General features: G+C 36.7%; 1 protein-coding gene across 2 annotated transcripts in view; it reads right to left on the bottom strand.

The window, feature by feature from the left end:
- AEBP2 (AE binding protein 2) overlaps positions 1-17,242 on the bottom strand; it is a gene marked incomplete at its 5' end in the record, with an annotated part of 70,831 nt that overhangs the window by 20,243 nt on the left and 33,346 nt on the right. For both annotated transcript variants that reach the window (XM_082851153.1, XM_082851152.1), the window contains 3 exons: positions 166-233; positions 5,070-5,194; positions 8,269-8,455. In XM_082851153.1, coding sequence (XP_082707279.1) covers positions 166-233; positions 5,070-5,194; positions 8,269-8,455 — 380 coding nt within the window. The remainder of the gene's footprint in view (positions 1-165; positions 234-5,069; positions 5,195-8,268; positions 8,456-17,242) is intronic.

Raw genomic sequence — 17,242 nt, 5'->3', positions numbered from 1 at the left:
CAGATTATCTTTTTAAGGCTGACGACCTCAAAATGTTTCGTGGTTTCATTTCTTTAAGTCTTTTACTTTGAACCCAATAGCTTAAGTAATTTTTGAGTATAAGATTTTAATAAAAAGAAGACTGATCAGTTTATTAGTTATATATATAGTATTCCAAATACTTACATGTCTTCAGGCATCCAATGAAGCAAAAGTTTTATCTTTCCAGAATCCTCTTTTCTCTTAGCTATTACCTAGCAATGATATAAAAGAAATCATAAAACTATTTATAAAAGATCATTTTAATATGTTTAAAAAACGCTTTTGGTCCTAATCAAGAACTTAAGTTTTCATGTCCTGGACCAGATATTACCACCACAACATCTTGTTCTGCCCCGGTTTGTAGCAATTTCCCACCTTTGATCATAGATTTTCACAAAAGAAAAAGAAAAAACGAACTGAAGTAGCTTTGTACAGCCAAATACTAAAACCATATTATCTTTGAAAATGCTATTTATTTTACTCTCTACAAACTCTTTAGCTGAGCCAGACTGCCAACCAAGAATCCATATTGGCTGAAATACTTTTAAAGGACAAATGAAGAGTAAAGAAAAAATAATGCTAGAAAGGGAGAGGTCTCCTTTTTAGGATTAAGGTATTTGTCGTTTGCTTGGGAGTTTTCTGTTTGTTGGTTGATTTCTGTTATTTTAAATGAAACATTAACCAATCAGTGTTCAGTTCAGTTAGGAATCTACCTAAGTTAAAGTGTGGATCAACCAGAACATAAAGACCTATATAAGTGTAGTAAAAACAATATGCTTGTCACTCATTACCAGATTCAGAAAACTAAGGTAACGATTTTTAAAAATCGATCAAAATGGTATTTTATTAACTCTTAGAACTGCCATATTAACCAAGTTAGCTCTTTAGTGCTTTAATAATCTAAATCTCAATATTTTTACCAAGTTTAACTTCCAAACAGCCTCACAAAGTAATGTTATGTGTCATTCTCAAAACATATTAGAAGTAAAAACAGCACTTCATAAAAATATAAAAGTTTCTGGCCCCATTATTTAAAAACCTATAGTTAAGTACCCTAATCCTAGACTCGGTAATGGAATCAATTAAAAAGCTCAAAGACAGATCTGCAGATGCTAAAACAAAGTACCTCTACAAAGAAGTAAGATATAAAAATAATGCAATGCAACCAAGTACAGCAAGCCAACTGACTGGTAACTAGGATTCTGCTGACCTCTTCTGGAGACGGCTCAAAAGAAAATGTTTCCATTAAAGAAGACAAATTAGGCAAACTGCACGGCATAGTACCTCACATAAATACTTTTATGCAAATCTTTTCACTACAAATATGGTTATTTCCTATAAAAGTTAATTTGGTAACGAGGAAACTTATATTTGCAGTTAGCACTGAACATCTGACTACTGTTTAACACGAACTGCCCCCACCAACCTTTCCAGTCACACTCAGGGAACCTTAGAGAACCTCCTCACCTGGCCCCAAGGAAGACCTTTTCCCATTAGGGATGTTTCTTCCTTCCACTTCCCCCAGGAAAAAGCATTCTTCAGATTATACTACACCTTTGTGACTTTTCCTCAGTCAAGGTACCTCTGCCACCCCAATGTCGCTTGGGGGTGTGAATCACTCTTATTCCTAGGTTTTTAAAGTTTATGATAAACATAGGTAATCAATCATGTTCTTAAATCCTCTCAGATGTTTTCTACAGCTCGAAAACCTATTTTCATCTTCAGACTATTTTCACTCTGAGTAAATTTTAAGTTTTCTTCCAGACTCCTAATATCACATTTCTAGTTCCTTCATTTTCTTGATCATCTTTACTCCTCCCACGGTGAGCCTAAGGATTTCATCCAAAAAGCTGCTCTAATGAAAGCATGAAGTTGATGCTTCATTTTTTAAAACACAACCTTATTTATCATCATCACCTCTATTCCCTAACATGTAGAGATACTTGTTCATTACTAGACCATTATTTCATCAGATTTATTGCCCTTTAAATCATTAAATGTTGATAGGCCCCAAATCTCAATCCTCTGATTTCTTCTCTTTTCTCTTTAATACTTCCTAGGTGATCTTATCCAGTCTGATACCTTTAAATAACACTAATACGCTAGAAAGTTCTATTCTTATCTGTAGCCACACCTTTCCTCTAAGCTCAAACTCTTAAATCCTTCTGCCTACATGACAGAAGCACGAGATGTTCTATAGAATGTGCCGAAATTATGGCTCTTGATACTCCCCTCTCCCCGAATCTGCTCACCTCACAGCCTCTATTATATGGCAACTCCATCCTTTTGGCTAGCTGCCCAGGCCAAAAACATTGGAGTCATCCTTTCCTCTCGTTATCATACCTGACATCTGATCCATCCATAATTCTTGTCAATACCACTTTCAAAAGATATCCAAAATCTAACCCTTCTTAGTATCTCCACTTCAACCATTCTGACCTCTTCTCACCTGAGATACTGAAAAGACTGATCCCTTCTCGCCCCAACCCTGACCTATCATCTGTTCTCAGTACAGAAACCAGAGTGAGCACATTAACACCTGCATGAGAGGAAAGAGGTCAGTGAGTTCTCTTAAGGCAGGGGGCAGAGGCCGAGATGAACTACAAAGCTACACCAGGAATGTTCTGCGTGACAGGACTGTCCTACAGCTCAACTGTGGTGGTGTGGTGGTTTCATAGGTAAGTACAACCGTCAAAACTCACAGAATTGCATATGTATTTTTTTGGCTGTGCTGCGTGGCTTGCGGGAGCTTAGCTCCCTGACCAGGGACAGAACCTAGGCCTGGCAGCGAGAGCCACTGGACCGCCAGAGAATTCCCTTGTATACTTTAAATGGGTGAGTCTGTATTTATTATATCTCAATAAAAATTTTATTTAAAAGAAATCACAACAGAGCATGGCTACTCAAACTCCTCCAATGGCTTCCCAATACACGTAGAACAAAAGTCAACGTCTCAGTCCAACAAGACTCCCCCCATTGCCTCTCTGACTGCTCCTACGTTCTCTGCCACACTTGTTTCCTCCAGCCACACGGGCCTCCTCACGGCTTTTCAACATGCTTGCATGTCCCCACTTGAGGATCTTATGCTTGATTTTCCGTCTGGCTATGATGCTCATCCCCCTAATAACTGAATGGCTCATACCCTCACTTCCTTTCAAGTTGTTTTTTTTTTCCTTTTAAGTTTTTAATTTTACTAATTTATCTTGTTTATCATGTCTCTTCCACTGGAGTGTAGGCATGGCTTCTTGTTTTGTTTTAGCCCGTTCTGTTCACTGCTGTATCATTAGTACCTGGCACATGTAGGTGCTCAATATTTAAGTAAATTAACAAATTATCCCTAATGCCAACTCTGGGTTTGGTGACCACATCTTACTGATTAAAAAAGAAAAATAATAATAGAAATCAAACTTATGGTTATCAAAGGGGAGAGGGAGGGAAGGGGGAACAAATTAGAAGTATGGGATTAACAGATACAAAATACTATATGTAAAACAGATAAGAAACTAGGATTTACTGTATAGCACAGGGAATTATATTCAATATCTTGTCATATCCTATAATGGAATATAATCTGAAAAAATATACGTGTGTGTATATATGTATATATATACGGCTGAATTACTTTGCTGTACACATGAACCTAACACAATATTGTAAATCAACTATACTTCAATTTAAAAAAAACTCATGGATAAAAAAATTAACTTATTTTTTATCTGACATGCTTTTATTCAGTAAGATAATTAAAAGTCTATTTTATCAAATCATGAAATATTTTATGATTACAGTCAATCCTCCACTTATTTCAACTTATAAAATGATTAATATTTTCTATCTCCTATTATCAATACATAAATATAAACTTGGATAATAAATGTTAGCTTTCAACTTAAAAAAAAAAGAACAATTATAGACCTACCAAATCATACACATATGTTATCAAATTCCAAAGGAGGACTTTAACCATCACTGTTGAGCAAGCTCCTCATCTTGCTGAATCCCAACAAAATTCCCAGCACAGGCATTTTTACTTTGTCTTCATTCTTATTTAGATAACTATGTTTACAACATTCTTTAAAAGAGCGTAAGTATGGTACAACTTTCCTTAAACCCAAACTCACACCATTATGTGCTCCAATCTCAGAAAAGATTCCCTTTCCTTTGTGTCTAATCTTCTACCTTCTTGCCTGTAATTTGGGGAATCAAAATCAAAATTGGGCATTTTGAATTGTAAGTATACATAAAAGAAAAAATGAAAATACAAGAAAACCTCATTATTAGAGAAGATGGGAAGAATAAGAGGTTCAAACCAGTAGAGATATCAATACTGATCTTTTATATTTAAATTCTCATGCATTTTGATTAGAATATAAAAATAAAACCTAAATTTAGTATATTTTCTATTTCAACAGACAAAATTAAATAATCTCTCTTTCCAGGGATTCAAATCACCAAAAGTCTGGTCTAAAGTTTATTTCTACTAACTGACCTACACCAAACTATAGCAATATAAAGATGACTGGATAATAAAAATGGCAGGGGGCATGAGAAGAAAGAACAGCTCTCTATTAACTCCTAGTTAACTAAAAATAAATTCATTATTGCCTTTTCAAATTCAATACTTTTCTTTTTCCAAGTAGAACAACATAGTTATTCAACAAATACACTGAGTTCCTACTATGTGTCAGGCACAATTCTAGACACTTGGAATACATTCACAGAACAAAACAGATTAAAATTCCCTCCTTCATAAACCTTTCATTTAACACAAACTTTAGATGTGCATTTTATGGGTGATGGAGGAGCATGCACCACATAGGGATGTGAGTTAAAAGAAGTCTAACGCTCTAACTTTACCTGCAAGGAAACCAGAGGTCAGAAAAGACACCTAGTTTACTTAAGGTCAGAGACTGATCTTCAAATGCCTAGTAGCCCAAATGCCACCCCAATATACTTAAATAGTTCATATTAAAGGCTAAAAAAATTCATCATAATCATTAAAATGTCAAATTGTGGGAAATATTTGAAAAATAAAATCAAATACTTACAGTACTATGAAAAACAACACTGTGTCCCTTCCCTAAACTTTCTATATGAGCTGAGAGGTTAAAGCATATGGCTCGATGTCTTATCGCATCCAGTGTTTGTGCATCGAAGAAATCATGTGGTCGTGCTAAAAGTCAATATAAAAGAGGTAAAGAATATTTAGAAAAATATAACAGTCTCCAAGCAGCCATATTAGTAGTCCATTTTCCACAAAAATATGTAATAAGTAAAAAAGACTGAAACAATGAATAAGTACCTATCCAGTGTTTAAATGCAAGATTTTCTTTGCTTTCAAAACACAGAACCTAGCTAACAAGGTAAGGATATACAAAAGCAGAACTCCAACCAGTGAGTAAGTGTGGGTTAATTCTGCCCCTTGGTGTGTGAGGTTCTAGCCTCCAACCTCATGATTGCATATTTCAGCTACTATCTTTTTCATATAATTTTATATTTTACTCCAGCATCTCTCCTGAGCAGCAGTCCTACATTTTCAACAATCTGATAAATGTCTCCATCTGTGCCCTACACACAGATCTCATTCACCTCAGCCAAACATATGAAATACATTTCATGAACATTTTACATTAATATGTAATCAAAAATTTTTCCAGATTTGACACAGTGGTCATATTATTTTGGAATTTTTGACAAGCATTTTCTTAGGATAACTCTTCTAGGGCTTCCCTGATGGTGCAGTGGTTGGGAGTCCGCCTGCCGATGCAGGGGACGCGGGTTTGTGCCCCGGTTCGGGAGAATCCCACATGCCGCGGAGCGGCTGGGCCCGTGAGCCATGGCCGCTAAGCCTGCGCGTCCAGAGCCCGTGTTCCGCAATGGAAGAGGCCACAGCAGTGAGAGGCCTGCGTACCGCAAAAAAAAAAAAAAAAAAAAAAAAAGAATAACTCTTCTAACAATAATCTAAGAAAATTATAAATACTGTTTTGCTTTGTTTTTAATTTTTTGGCCCTGCTGCCTGGCATGCGGGATCTTAGTACCCCGACCAGGGAGTGAACCTGTGCCCCCTTACAGGAGAAGCACAGAGTCTTAACCACTGGACCGCCAAGGAAGTCCCATAAATACATTTTTAATGCCAATGAGTCCACCAAAATTCTTTCTAACTCTCAATGCCACCAGTTATTAGCAATGTGACTTTGCACAAACTGCTTGATCTACCTTAGACTGTTTCCTTATTTGAGAAATGGAAATATAACAGCTATAGATTATGAATAAGTAAAATAAATGTATATGAAAAATGCCTTCAGTCATAACGCAGTTTACATTAATATGCTCACACCATTTTTTAAAAAATCAATTCACAAACTTAGAGTAAGCAATCTTTTAGTATGATCGTAACAAAGTTAAACATTGAATATTTGATAAAAACATTTTTAAAATTTCTATTTTTATCCCACTAATATTATTATAAACATGTTGTTTTTATTCCTAAGAAAAACACTGTTCAAAGTAAGGAAAAAGAATTTATTATTTTACAGTTGTGGAGCTTTCTAATATATGTAAAATATCTCAAGATCATCTGTAATTAAAAAGTAAATTTTAGGGCTTCCCTGGTGGCGCAGTGGTTGAGAGTCTGCCTGCCGATGCTGGGGACACGGGATCGTGCCCCGGTCTGGGAGGATCCCACATGCCGCGGAGCGGCTAGGCCTGTGAGCCATGGCCGCTGAGCCTGCACGTCCGGAGCCTGTGCTCCGCAACGGGAGAGGCCACCACAGTGAGAAGCCCGTGTACCGCAAAAAAAAAAAAAAAAAAAAGTGAATTTTACCGACAATAAAAGAAATGGCTTGATTTCCTGGTACAGCATACTCTGAATTACATGTATGCTGATTTACCACACTATTCTGACTTACCACTATGTGGAGTGAAATTATCTCTACTATTCATGGAGTTCACTGTACACCTACACAAATCTAACAGCTGGCATACTCAATAAAACAACATGAATAGCTCTTTTCTCACTGGATTTTTTTGCTCAAAAGGAAATAAACAAAACGCCAGCTAGTGATAAACTAACAGAACCTACAAGACTAAGGATGCAATGACAATGGGAAATCAGTTAAAAAATTTTAAAAAGAGAGATTTATGGGAGAGAAAAAAGTCATGATTTTACCTAAAGCTGAGAAACAAATCCCCTTCCTATTTTGATCTGTTGCTACTAGGGGGGAAAATGTATACTTTCTCCATGCTCTCCAAATATGCTTTTTCCTGAGAAGGATAAGCACTTAGAGAAAATAACAATAACTCACCCCTCTAAATCATTCAAATATATCACTCCTCACTCAAGATTCAAACACAGAAGTCATCACTTGAATTAAATTCAGAATAATAAAAGCTCCCAAATGTCAGATTCTATGCATTCAGACCTTAACCATGTTATGTCCACTATTAAAGTGTCAGGAATGCTCAACTAAAATAACAGTCTCCAAACCAGGTGTGTGTCATGATCCAATAGAGTGGGGAAGAAAATAATACCACTTCTGGATTTTTTTCATCTCTGTTTTTCAGTATTCCTTCTTAGTAATTATAATGCACACTAGCAGTGTTACCTATATATACTGTATAAATACACAAGTTAAGATTGGGTGCCTAACCATTTTTTTAATGAGCTGTATAATGAAATACCTTTGAAGACGACAAAAATAGAGACTCTTCGCCTGCGGTTCAAAAGTATACAATCATCTAATTATGTTCTATCCTAAATATCAAGGATACATCACATAATTTGATGAGTAAGCCCATAACCATTGTACATGTGTGTCACAGCAAGACTGTTAAGTAGAAACACAGACTACACAGAGCTTCGCTATTCACACACACCACTTCGGAGCAGACAGGTTACTTAACTTTTACTTGATTTTTATCTTTAACATATTCAAATTTTCTAAAATATTGTCAGAAATACCAACACTGCCATAATTGGTCTTAATTTAGAAGAGAATCAAAGTAGTCCTCAAAATCTAATTACAGAGCTTGGATTCTAAGGCCACATATACTTACATTCCCTTAGCTACTAGAGGTAAAACATACATCACTGAATTCTCACAGTGAAAGACCAAGATCCTATCTGTTCATTACTGTTAACAAAAATAGATAAGCAGAGTTGAAGAATGGTAAAAACTGAATTTGCATGAAAGCCCAAGACAAAAACAAAACCATCTAATACACACTGATTTTCAGTGAGACACTTACGTAATGAGCGTCGTCTTTTGTTCTTTAATTTCCTCCTTTTGTTCATTCCAGCTTTAGAAGGAGATTCTTCTTTGGCCTTTGGCTGGCTAGAAACTTTTGAGGAGTTCTGCTGACTGAAGTGTGTGGGTACATGGCGAGCTAGCCCTCCCTGAGAAGCAAAGCTGGCATTGCAGCCACCAACAACACACTAAATAAAAAAATTTAAAAAAATGTCAGGGATGCTGTATAGGATAGAAGCAAAATATGAACTAGTGAATATTTCATATTTTCAGAAGTAAATCAGTAACACTACAGAACTAATTCCAGAAAGGATCTATGAGGGACTAGTACAACCCTTTCACTTTATAGGTTGCACAAAATACAGATTAACCAGTGACAGAGCCTGGAAACTTTCATGACTCCTTAGTTTACTGCTCTTCCCACCATGTGCAAGACAAAAATAGTGGAATCTTCTTCCCAGAAAAATCTGGAGGTTAGTCACTTTTCTAAGAGGAGCAGTAAGTTGTTTTCACATCAAAGAATAAGATAATCGAACAATTACTGGGATTCCTGGATTTTCAAAGTTATTTTTATTTTAAGATATATGCTACTTCAGGGAGTTCCCCAGTGGCCTAGTGGTTATGATTCCAGGCTTTCACCGAGTTCAATCCCTGGTCAGGGAACTGAGATCCCACAAGCCGCAAGAAAAAAAAAAAAAAGATATATGCTACTTCAAAACCTTCATCAGGCTCCCAACTGCTCTACACTGTTTTAACAGACAAGAAAGAAATACAATAATACTGACTTTTAAACTACTGGATCTAGTCGCTCAGAGAAGACAACTTGTATGCTCAGGGTTGGTCTTATGCAACCCTCTATAAGTTCCATTAAATACTGCCTCCTCAGCCTTCTGTACTTGCAAGACTGAGAAAACAAGAGGTCAACTTAACTACCCAAGTCACCTGGCAGATCTGCTATTCCAACAATGAATGCAGAATGTTTGGATATCACTAAAATTACAATGCTCAAATTAGCTACAGAGCAAGTGTGTGATTTCTAGTTAGATCTTAGAAAATAGTATTTGCAGGTCTTCTAACAAATGAATGTTACTAATTAAAACAAACATTTTCCAAAACGATCCCCAAATAGCAAAATCCACAGCTGGATTTTGCTGGTGGCCTTCCGTTAGTAAGTTATTAAAGTTGCTTAGTTTCTGACTTGAAAACAAAACTACAAGTACACAAATTTGCCACGTATGCTACTAAATGTCTCCATCACATTATTCCCAGGTGGTTCAACTTAATTACATTTTTCTAGATAATACCACAAAAAAATCCACATGCTTCCAGGCTCTTGCTTTCAATCTAGGTACCGTACCTCTACCATTTTAAACTTCTAAAAACACACTACAACCCTCTCTTAGTTGAGATTATAACTTTATTCACAAAATCTCTCTAAATCTGCCCACGTGAAAGGGAGCTCATCCTCTTTTGAGGACATCCTCACACTTTCAGAGCATAATTAGATAATTTATCCTAACTCATCTTTTCCATGCATTTTGAAGGCAGGAACATACTTTCATGAATATATATATATTACCACAAGCATCTTGCAAATCACAGGTATTTCTAAATACACTGGCTTATAGATTCTGATAAAAACCAATGCTAGGGCTTCCCTGGTGGCGCAGTGGTTGAGAGTCCGCCTGCCAATGCAGGGGACACGGGTTCGTGCCCTGGTCCGGGAGGATCCCGCATGCCGTGGAGCGGCTGGGCCCATGAGCCATGGCCACTGGGCCTGCGTGTCCGGAGCCTGTGCTCCGCAACGGAAGAGGTCACAACAGTGAGAGGCCCACGTATTGCAAAAAAAAAAAAAAAAAAAAAAACCAATGCTAGCTAAGACATTTCACAGCAAAATCCTTATATAGTGCCATTAATAATTATTCTATTTATTTCAATATACAAGAGACATGTTATGGGCTCTAACTGTACTCAGAATTGCTAACAAAAGGTTAAGAGGCAGAGGAATGACTCAAGATTTTAGTTCAAATACTTATCTATTCTATATTCAGTACTATGTAAGATGCTAGAAGTATAAGGATGATTAAGACACAGTTCTTGCCCTGAAAGTGCTTACATGTGATCAGCAAGACATACATACAAAGCAACAACTTCAAAGGACTATAGTCAGGGGTAAGGCACAGAGTGTTATGGGAACCCTGAAAAGAAGCAATTAGCCATATTCAATGCTTACCAATTCATTTAATTCTTACAATCCTATCAATAGTGTGGTCCTCAGATAGCCTACATGAAGAATGTTCAGCTACAGATTCTGACCATGAGAAGTTTAGCACCTAACGGATGCTGAATTCTTAGAATTTAAAAACTTACTACACGTATTTTGAGTACCAGAAAAGAATATGGTTTTTAAAGCTTCTGTCTTCTGTAGATTACCACATTGCCATAGAACACCACAGTCTACTACAGAAGCCACTAGCCAGATGCTGCTACTTAACATTTTAAATAAGGCTACTATAAGAAACTGAACTTTTATTTTTATTAATTTTGTTGAGGTGAATTTCACATAACATACCATTTTAAAGTATACAATTCAGTGGTATTCAGTGTATTCACAATGTATAAACAAATACAAGGTTATACAAGGATAGCTCCACATCCTTGCCCAGACTTGTTATTTTCCATTTATTTTATTAAAACCAACCTAGTGAGTATGAAGTGTTATCTCATCGTGGTTTTTATTTGTATTTCCTTAATAACTTTTAATTTTTAATTTAAAATCTGATATTCAGTTTAACTACTGAAAAAGTTTTAAATATGTTTGGAAAACTTGAGTGTGTGAATCTACTTCTCCAACTGCAAATTTTATGAAATCTAAATACAGATGAAGATGGGGGGGGGTGTTAAGAGTTTGGGATTAACATATACACACTACTATATATAAAACAGATAAACAACAAAGCCTACTGTGTAGCAAGAGAACTATATTTAATATCTTGTAATAACCAATAATGGAAAATAATCTGAAAAAGAATATATATACATTTTATATATATGTATGTATAACTGAATCACTTTGCTGTACACTTGTAGCTAACACGACACTGTAAATTAACAATACTTCTATTTTTAAAAAATGGTTAAAAAAATAAATTAAATAAAGATGAATTGTTTAGCACCTGAATTAAGGGTGATGAAGTAGAATTGCCCTAATGGGTTAGTTTTGCACTGTCCAATACATTTTAGTCATTAGACACATACAGCTACTGAGCACTTAAATTGTGGCTAGTCTGAATTAAAAAGTGTTGTTAAGTATAAAATACACACCAAATTTGGAAGATTTAGTACCAAAAAAGCAGAACATCTTATTAATTATACTGTATATTGATAAGGTGCTGAAATGATATAATCAGTTAAGTCAAAGATATTACTTAAATTATTATCACTTTTTTCAATTATTTTTAACACAGCACTGGAAAATTTTAAACAACACATTTGGGTCACACATATTTCCATTCTACAGTACTGCCATAGACTAAGCCATGCAGTACTTATTTTTCTTTTCAATTTTAGATGTCATCCCTGTATTTCCTAACACCTATCCTAAAAACATACTTTAGGGCTTCCCTGGTGGTGCACTGGTTAAGAATCTGCCTGCCAATGCGGGGGACACAGGTTCAAGCCCTGGTCCAGGAAGATCCCACATGCCACAGAGCAGCTAAGCCCGTGCACCACAACTAGTGAGCCTGCGCTCTAGAGCCCCCGAGCCACAACTACTGAAACCCGTGCGCCTAGAGCCCGTGCTCTGCAACAAGAGAAGCCACCGCAATGAGAAGCCTGCACACCACAATGAAGAGTAGCCCCCGCTCACCGCAACTAGAGAAAGCCCACGTACAGCAACGAAGACCCAACGCAGCCAAAAATAATAAATAAATTTTAAAAAATAAATAAAAAATAAAAACATACTTTGAATAAGCATAATTTGTGTCCCATGTGTCAGATACTTCAAGGAATACGATATAAATAAAACAGTCTTTGCCCTTGGATTCCCAGTTTAGTACTGGTTATTCAAAAAAATTTGTTGAGAAACTCCACATTTCAAATTTTAGAACTGCTTGCTACGTGACTACAGTTAAAGCAGCAATGATAATAACAGTTCTGGTCCAAGTCCTCAGGTTTAAATTGAAAGGGATTTTGTGATATGAATCCACCCAGGATTATCCTTAATTACAAGGGCCCAAATAGGCTAACAGATTCATTTTGTCCTGGGTTCCTTCAAAATTACAAAGAATAAGCCCTGGTAGTATCTAGAAGTGAGAGAGTAAATATCACAAGTTTATTTTAATCAGCAATGATTCAATGCTCAGGACATAAAATCAATAATGAGAATTCTAACAGAAAATTGTTTTATCTTTGATTTTGATTATTCATCAGTCAAGAATAAAAAACAAATCTAAAAAAGAAAATATAGAAAGTACAATGAGAATTTAGAATGAGAGAAAAAGAGTACTTTTTTTTTTTTTTTTTTTTACGGTACGCGGGCCTCTCACTGTTGTGGCCTCTCCCGTTGCGGAGCACAGGCTCCGGACGCGCAGGCTCAGCGGCCATGGCTCACGGGCCCAGCCGCTGCGCGGCATGTGGGATCTTCCCGGGCCGGGGCACGAACCTGTGTCCCCTTCATCGGCAGGCGGACTCTCAACCACTGCGCCACCACGGAAGCCCCAAAAGAGTACTTTTAATGAAAAGAAATACAACAGAATCACACACCTTTCACTAAAACACAAATTCTTTTACCCTAATAGAGAAAGTAATTTTAAGCACCATCTAATCAATATTCCACTCATTTAGTGTTTATCCCAGAGAACAAGGTGAGAGACAAATCTGCGGCCTCAAATGGTCTTAGTGCCTTCACTCCTCTTAACACAAGCATCTCATGGTGCTGAGTGATTTTACTGTTCAAATATTCAATGTTTCACCCACACATACAACAATGACTACGGAACTCAAGCTACCACACATGGTGCTCTGGTTTAAAAAAAAAAAGTCTGTTTCAACAATCAGGGGAAAAACTGGTTGTTGGACATTGAGTGTTTTAAATGTTCTGTCTCCCAAATCCACTGAAACATTGAATATGTCAGCTACTCTTGTGGGCAAGTAGCTGTTATAAAATTTGAAACGTGGAATGACAGTTTTTTCAAACAGATTTGTTCGAATGAAGCAACACTAAGACTTTCTTTGCTAGTACAAAGACTGTCTTATTCATACTCATATTCCCGTTAAGTAGTATGAAAATCTACAAGGGGCGACTGAAACATAGAGCAGAAAACACCAGTTTCACAGAAGATATGGCAGTATTTATTAGCAGGTAATCTAAAGGAAAACAAAAATTCCAGGTAGAAACGTTGGTTTCTTAGTTTTGACAAATGTACCACAGAATGTGAGATGATAAGATCGGGGGGAAAAAATTGGGTGAAGGTACATTGGTACCCTCTGTACCATCTTTGCAACCTTTCTGTAATTCTAAAATCTTTCCAAAACAAAAAGCTTTTAAGATTCTCAGGTAGAAAGCACAGCCTATACAAAACCACAATGAGGGCAAAATGTGACCCATTTGAGATCTACAAGTAATATAGTATGGCTGGAACACAACTTCCTATGAAGGTAAAGTAAGGGAATGAATGAGAGTAGAGAAGCAGGTAAGTATCAGATATGATATTATGCATCATGCTAAGAAATAGATTTTAATTTAGAGAGGAGTTATCAAGGATTTCAAATAGTAATAACTAAGTGAACCTTAGAAGAACTGGGAATAACAGAGTGAGAAGTAGTAATAATATTCAAAATACCCTGAGAGGCAAGCAAATCGATAGGATTTGCTAATGCATGGGGGGGTGGGGCGGTATAGGAAAAGTTAAGAGAAGAATCAAGACTATTTCAGGGCTCTTAAAGTCAGGGTAACTGGATGGAAGATCTTAGTATTTACTGAGTCTAAAATAGAACCATGTTTGAAATGGAAAACCAAGATTTTGTACATGTTAAGTTCAAAATGCCCTATTAGACATCCAAGCTGAATATTCTATTCTGGAATCCAAGAGGGAAAGTCAGGGCTAGAGGTAATCTGGGAGTAATCAGAATATACACAGTATTTAAAACCAAAGGACTATGGGGCTTCCCTAGTGGCGCAGTGGTTGAGAGTCCGCCTGCCGATGCAGGGGACACGGGTTTGTGCCCCGGTCTGGGAAGATCCCACATGCCGCGGAGCGGCTGGGCCCGTGAGCCATGGCCGCTGAGCCTGTCCCCTGCATCGGCAGGCGGACTCTCAACCACTGCTGCCACCAGGGAAGCCCTAGGGTGAGAATTTTTGACAGCACTCTCCAACATTTAGAAGTGAGGCAGAACAGAGGTCAGCAAAGCAGACTGGGAAGAAGCAGCCACTGAGTCTGGGTGGGGATGAACAACAGGCAAGTGTGATATCAAGGAGGCCCAGAGAAGAAAGAGTAAAAACAAGATCCCATATGCAACATGCACATAGTAAACACAGCATACACCTTTCTTCCCCTGTGCCTTTTTCCCTCCTTTCAACGAGCACTGAATTGGTAACCTCATTTACCAGAGAAATATTGCTTAGTTATCAGCTTTTATAACTAACAAAGTTCACCTAGTGTTATAATAAGCGGTATTTCTCTTACAGGTCCCCCCATAAGAGAAATATCTTGTAAACAGAAGTTCTTAAGCCTGGGTACACACCCAAATCACCAGAAAGATTTCTTTAAATACAGCAATGACAGGCAGCACATCCCAGAAATTCTAATTTAATTGGTCATGGGTGCAACTCAGGCACCAGAATTTGAATACCGAGTGGCACAGCTCATATAGTAAAAAAAAAGAACTACCTCTTGATTCTTACCAGATTTCCAAATAATGAGATCCCTACCATTCTCAACAGTGACCAATCGGTTTTTCATTTCTGGAGGGGAGAGGAATCACCTTTTGTTTTTCAGTATCATCATGTTCAGTGCAGCTATTTTCCTTATTTTACTCAAACTGTACCATCTTTGGTCAGTGGGAGCCTCTTAAAAACTGTCTGCCAAGGCTAGGGAACATGAGAGCTTCAAATACACAGACACACAGAGACATACACACAGAGAATTAAAGCTAGAACAGGGTGCTTTAAGCTTTGTGTTATTACAGAGAATGTCTGTTGAAAAGCAAAAGATTCTCACAAAAAAATATATATATACACATATATATAATTTAAAAAGATACATAATAAATATATATATATATAATTTTAAAATGTATTTTATACATATATCTGTGAGGTGATGGATGTATTAATTAACTAGATGGAGGGAATACTTTCACAATTGACTAATGCATATCAAATCATCACGACGTATACTTTAAGTATCTTACAATTTTATTTGTCAATTATACCTCAAAAATGCTGGGGGGAAAAAGCAGAAGATTTTTTAAATTATCAGTATCGACTAACATTATAAAACAGGTTACAAAGGAACTGAAGAAGGAAATTATTGCATCACCCATCGCAGTGAATGATGTATTATTAGCATCACTATGTCCTGTAAAAATTACCAGAATTTGCCTGTGTGCACAACTGTAAGCCACCCACAGTAATGAAGATATGATAGTTTAAGTCTGGCTTGATAAAATTTCTTTTTTCTTCATCGACAATTTAGGCTACGTTCTTGATTCCAAAACACCTAAAAAGACTGTCTATTTCATGTATAAGGCCTGAAAGAAAATCTGAGTTTTTCAAGCAATACTCTATCACAATAAGAAGTCACTCAGATGTGTCACTATTATGAACGAAGCCAATCATGTTGAGCTGCTGGAGACTAGCTGCTGAGGAAAACTTACAATAAATTCATTAACCCATGACAACTAAGTGACGACAAGTACTGTGTTCAAAGTAAACAGAAATACTAGAGTAGGGGAGAAACATGTAGGAAGAAACAAAAAACTATGGAGCCTATCTGAAAAGTTCAACTATGTAATTTCTAACATACTATACAAATTTGTCCAGACAAGCCACTGCCACACTGGCAAAAAAGGAAATCAAAACGATCACCAAACATGCTATGTATGACTAATTTTTATTTTCTTCAGTTAAGTAAAATATTTCTGAGCACGGTGAGTTGAAGCCAATTAGCCATGATAAAGCTTAATACCAAATGACTAAGAAAAATCAAAATCACACTTAAAAAAAAGAAGACCAGAGAATAGTTGAAAGAATTCCAAAATCCTAGTCCTATAAACACATGTAATGTTTTCCAAACCTTTAATAATAAAAGGTTTCACTACGTTAAACAAAATGGCAGCAGCAACTCCCCTTCACACAAACTCTAAATGCACATACAAAGCAAGGGTATATACACAAGACAAAGAGAATATGGGGAGAGGCTGGGGCAGAAGGTGCTTATCTAGGAATAATCTTTGCACTTTAATTATAAAAGATAAACATTATTAAAAGAAAAAACTATATTTACATTTTAGGAGTATGTTTGATTTTACAAAACTAAAATTTCATAACGAGCTGACATGATCAATTATTTTCATATGACATTAACTTCTTCTCAAGCACAAAACAACAAGTTTAAGAAACATCAAATGTAACTTAAACATAAATGACACATCCATGACTTTCATTTATTTCCCATGTCAACTCAATTAGGTCTTACAGACTTCCAGTTTCTAGCCTTTGCCATTACCAACACTCCAATGGACTTTTACCATCTGAATCTGTAGACAGTTGCTCCAGAAGCCACATGAGCAAAAACTGATAAATATATAAAAATCTGTATTAGATGAGCATCAAAATGATAGTCATGTATGATAAGCCAAAGAATAACATACAGCTTCCCTGGTGGCGCAGTGGTTAAGAATCCACCTGCCAGTGCAGGGGACACATGTTCGAGCCCTGGTCCGGGAAGATCCCACATGTCGCGGAGCAACTA

The sequence above is a fragment of the Leucopleurus acutus genome (genome assembly GCF_964270905.1).
Source record: "Leucopleurus acutus genome assembly, chromosome: 11".
In the NCBI taxonomy this organism is placed as follows: domain Eukaryota; kingdom Metazoa; phylum Chordata; class Mammalia; order Artiodactyla; family Delphinidae; genus Leucopleurus; species Leucopleurus acutus.
This window is presented reverse-complemented; position numbering and strand designations above follow the sequence as displayed.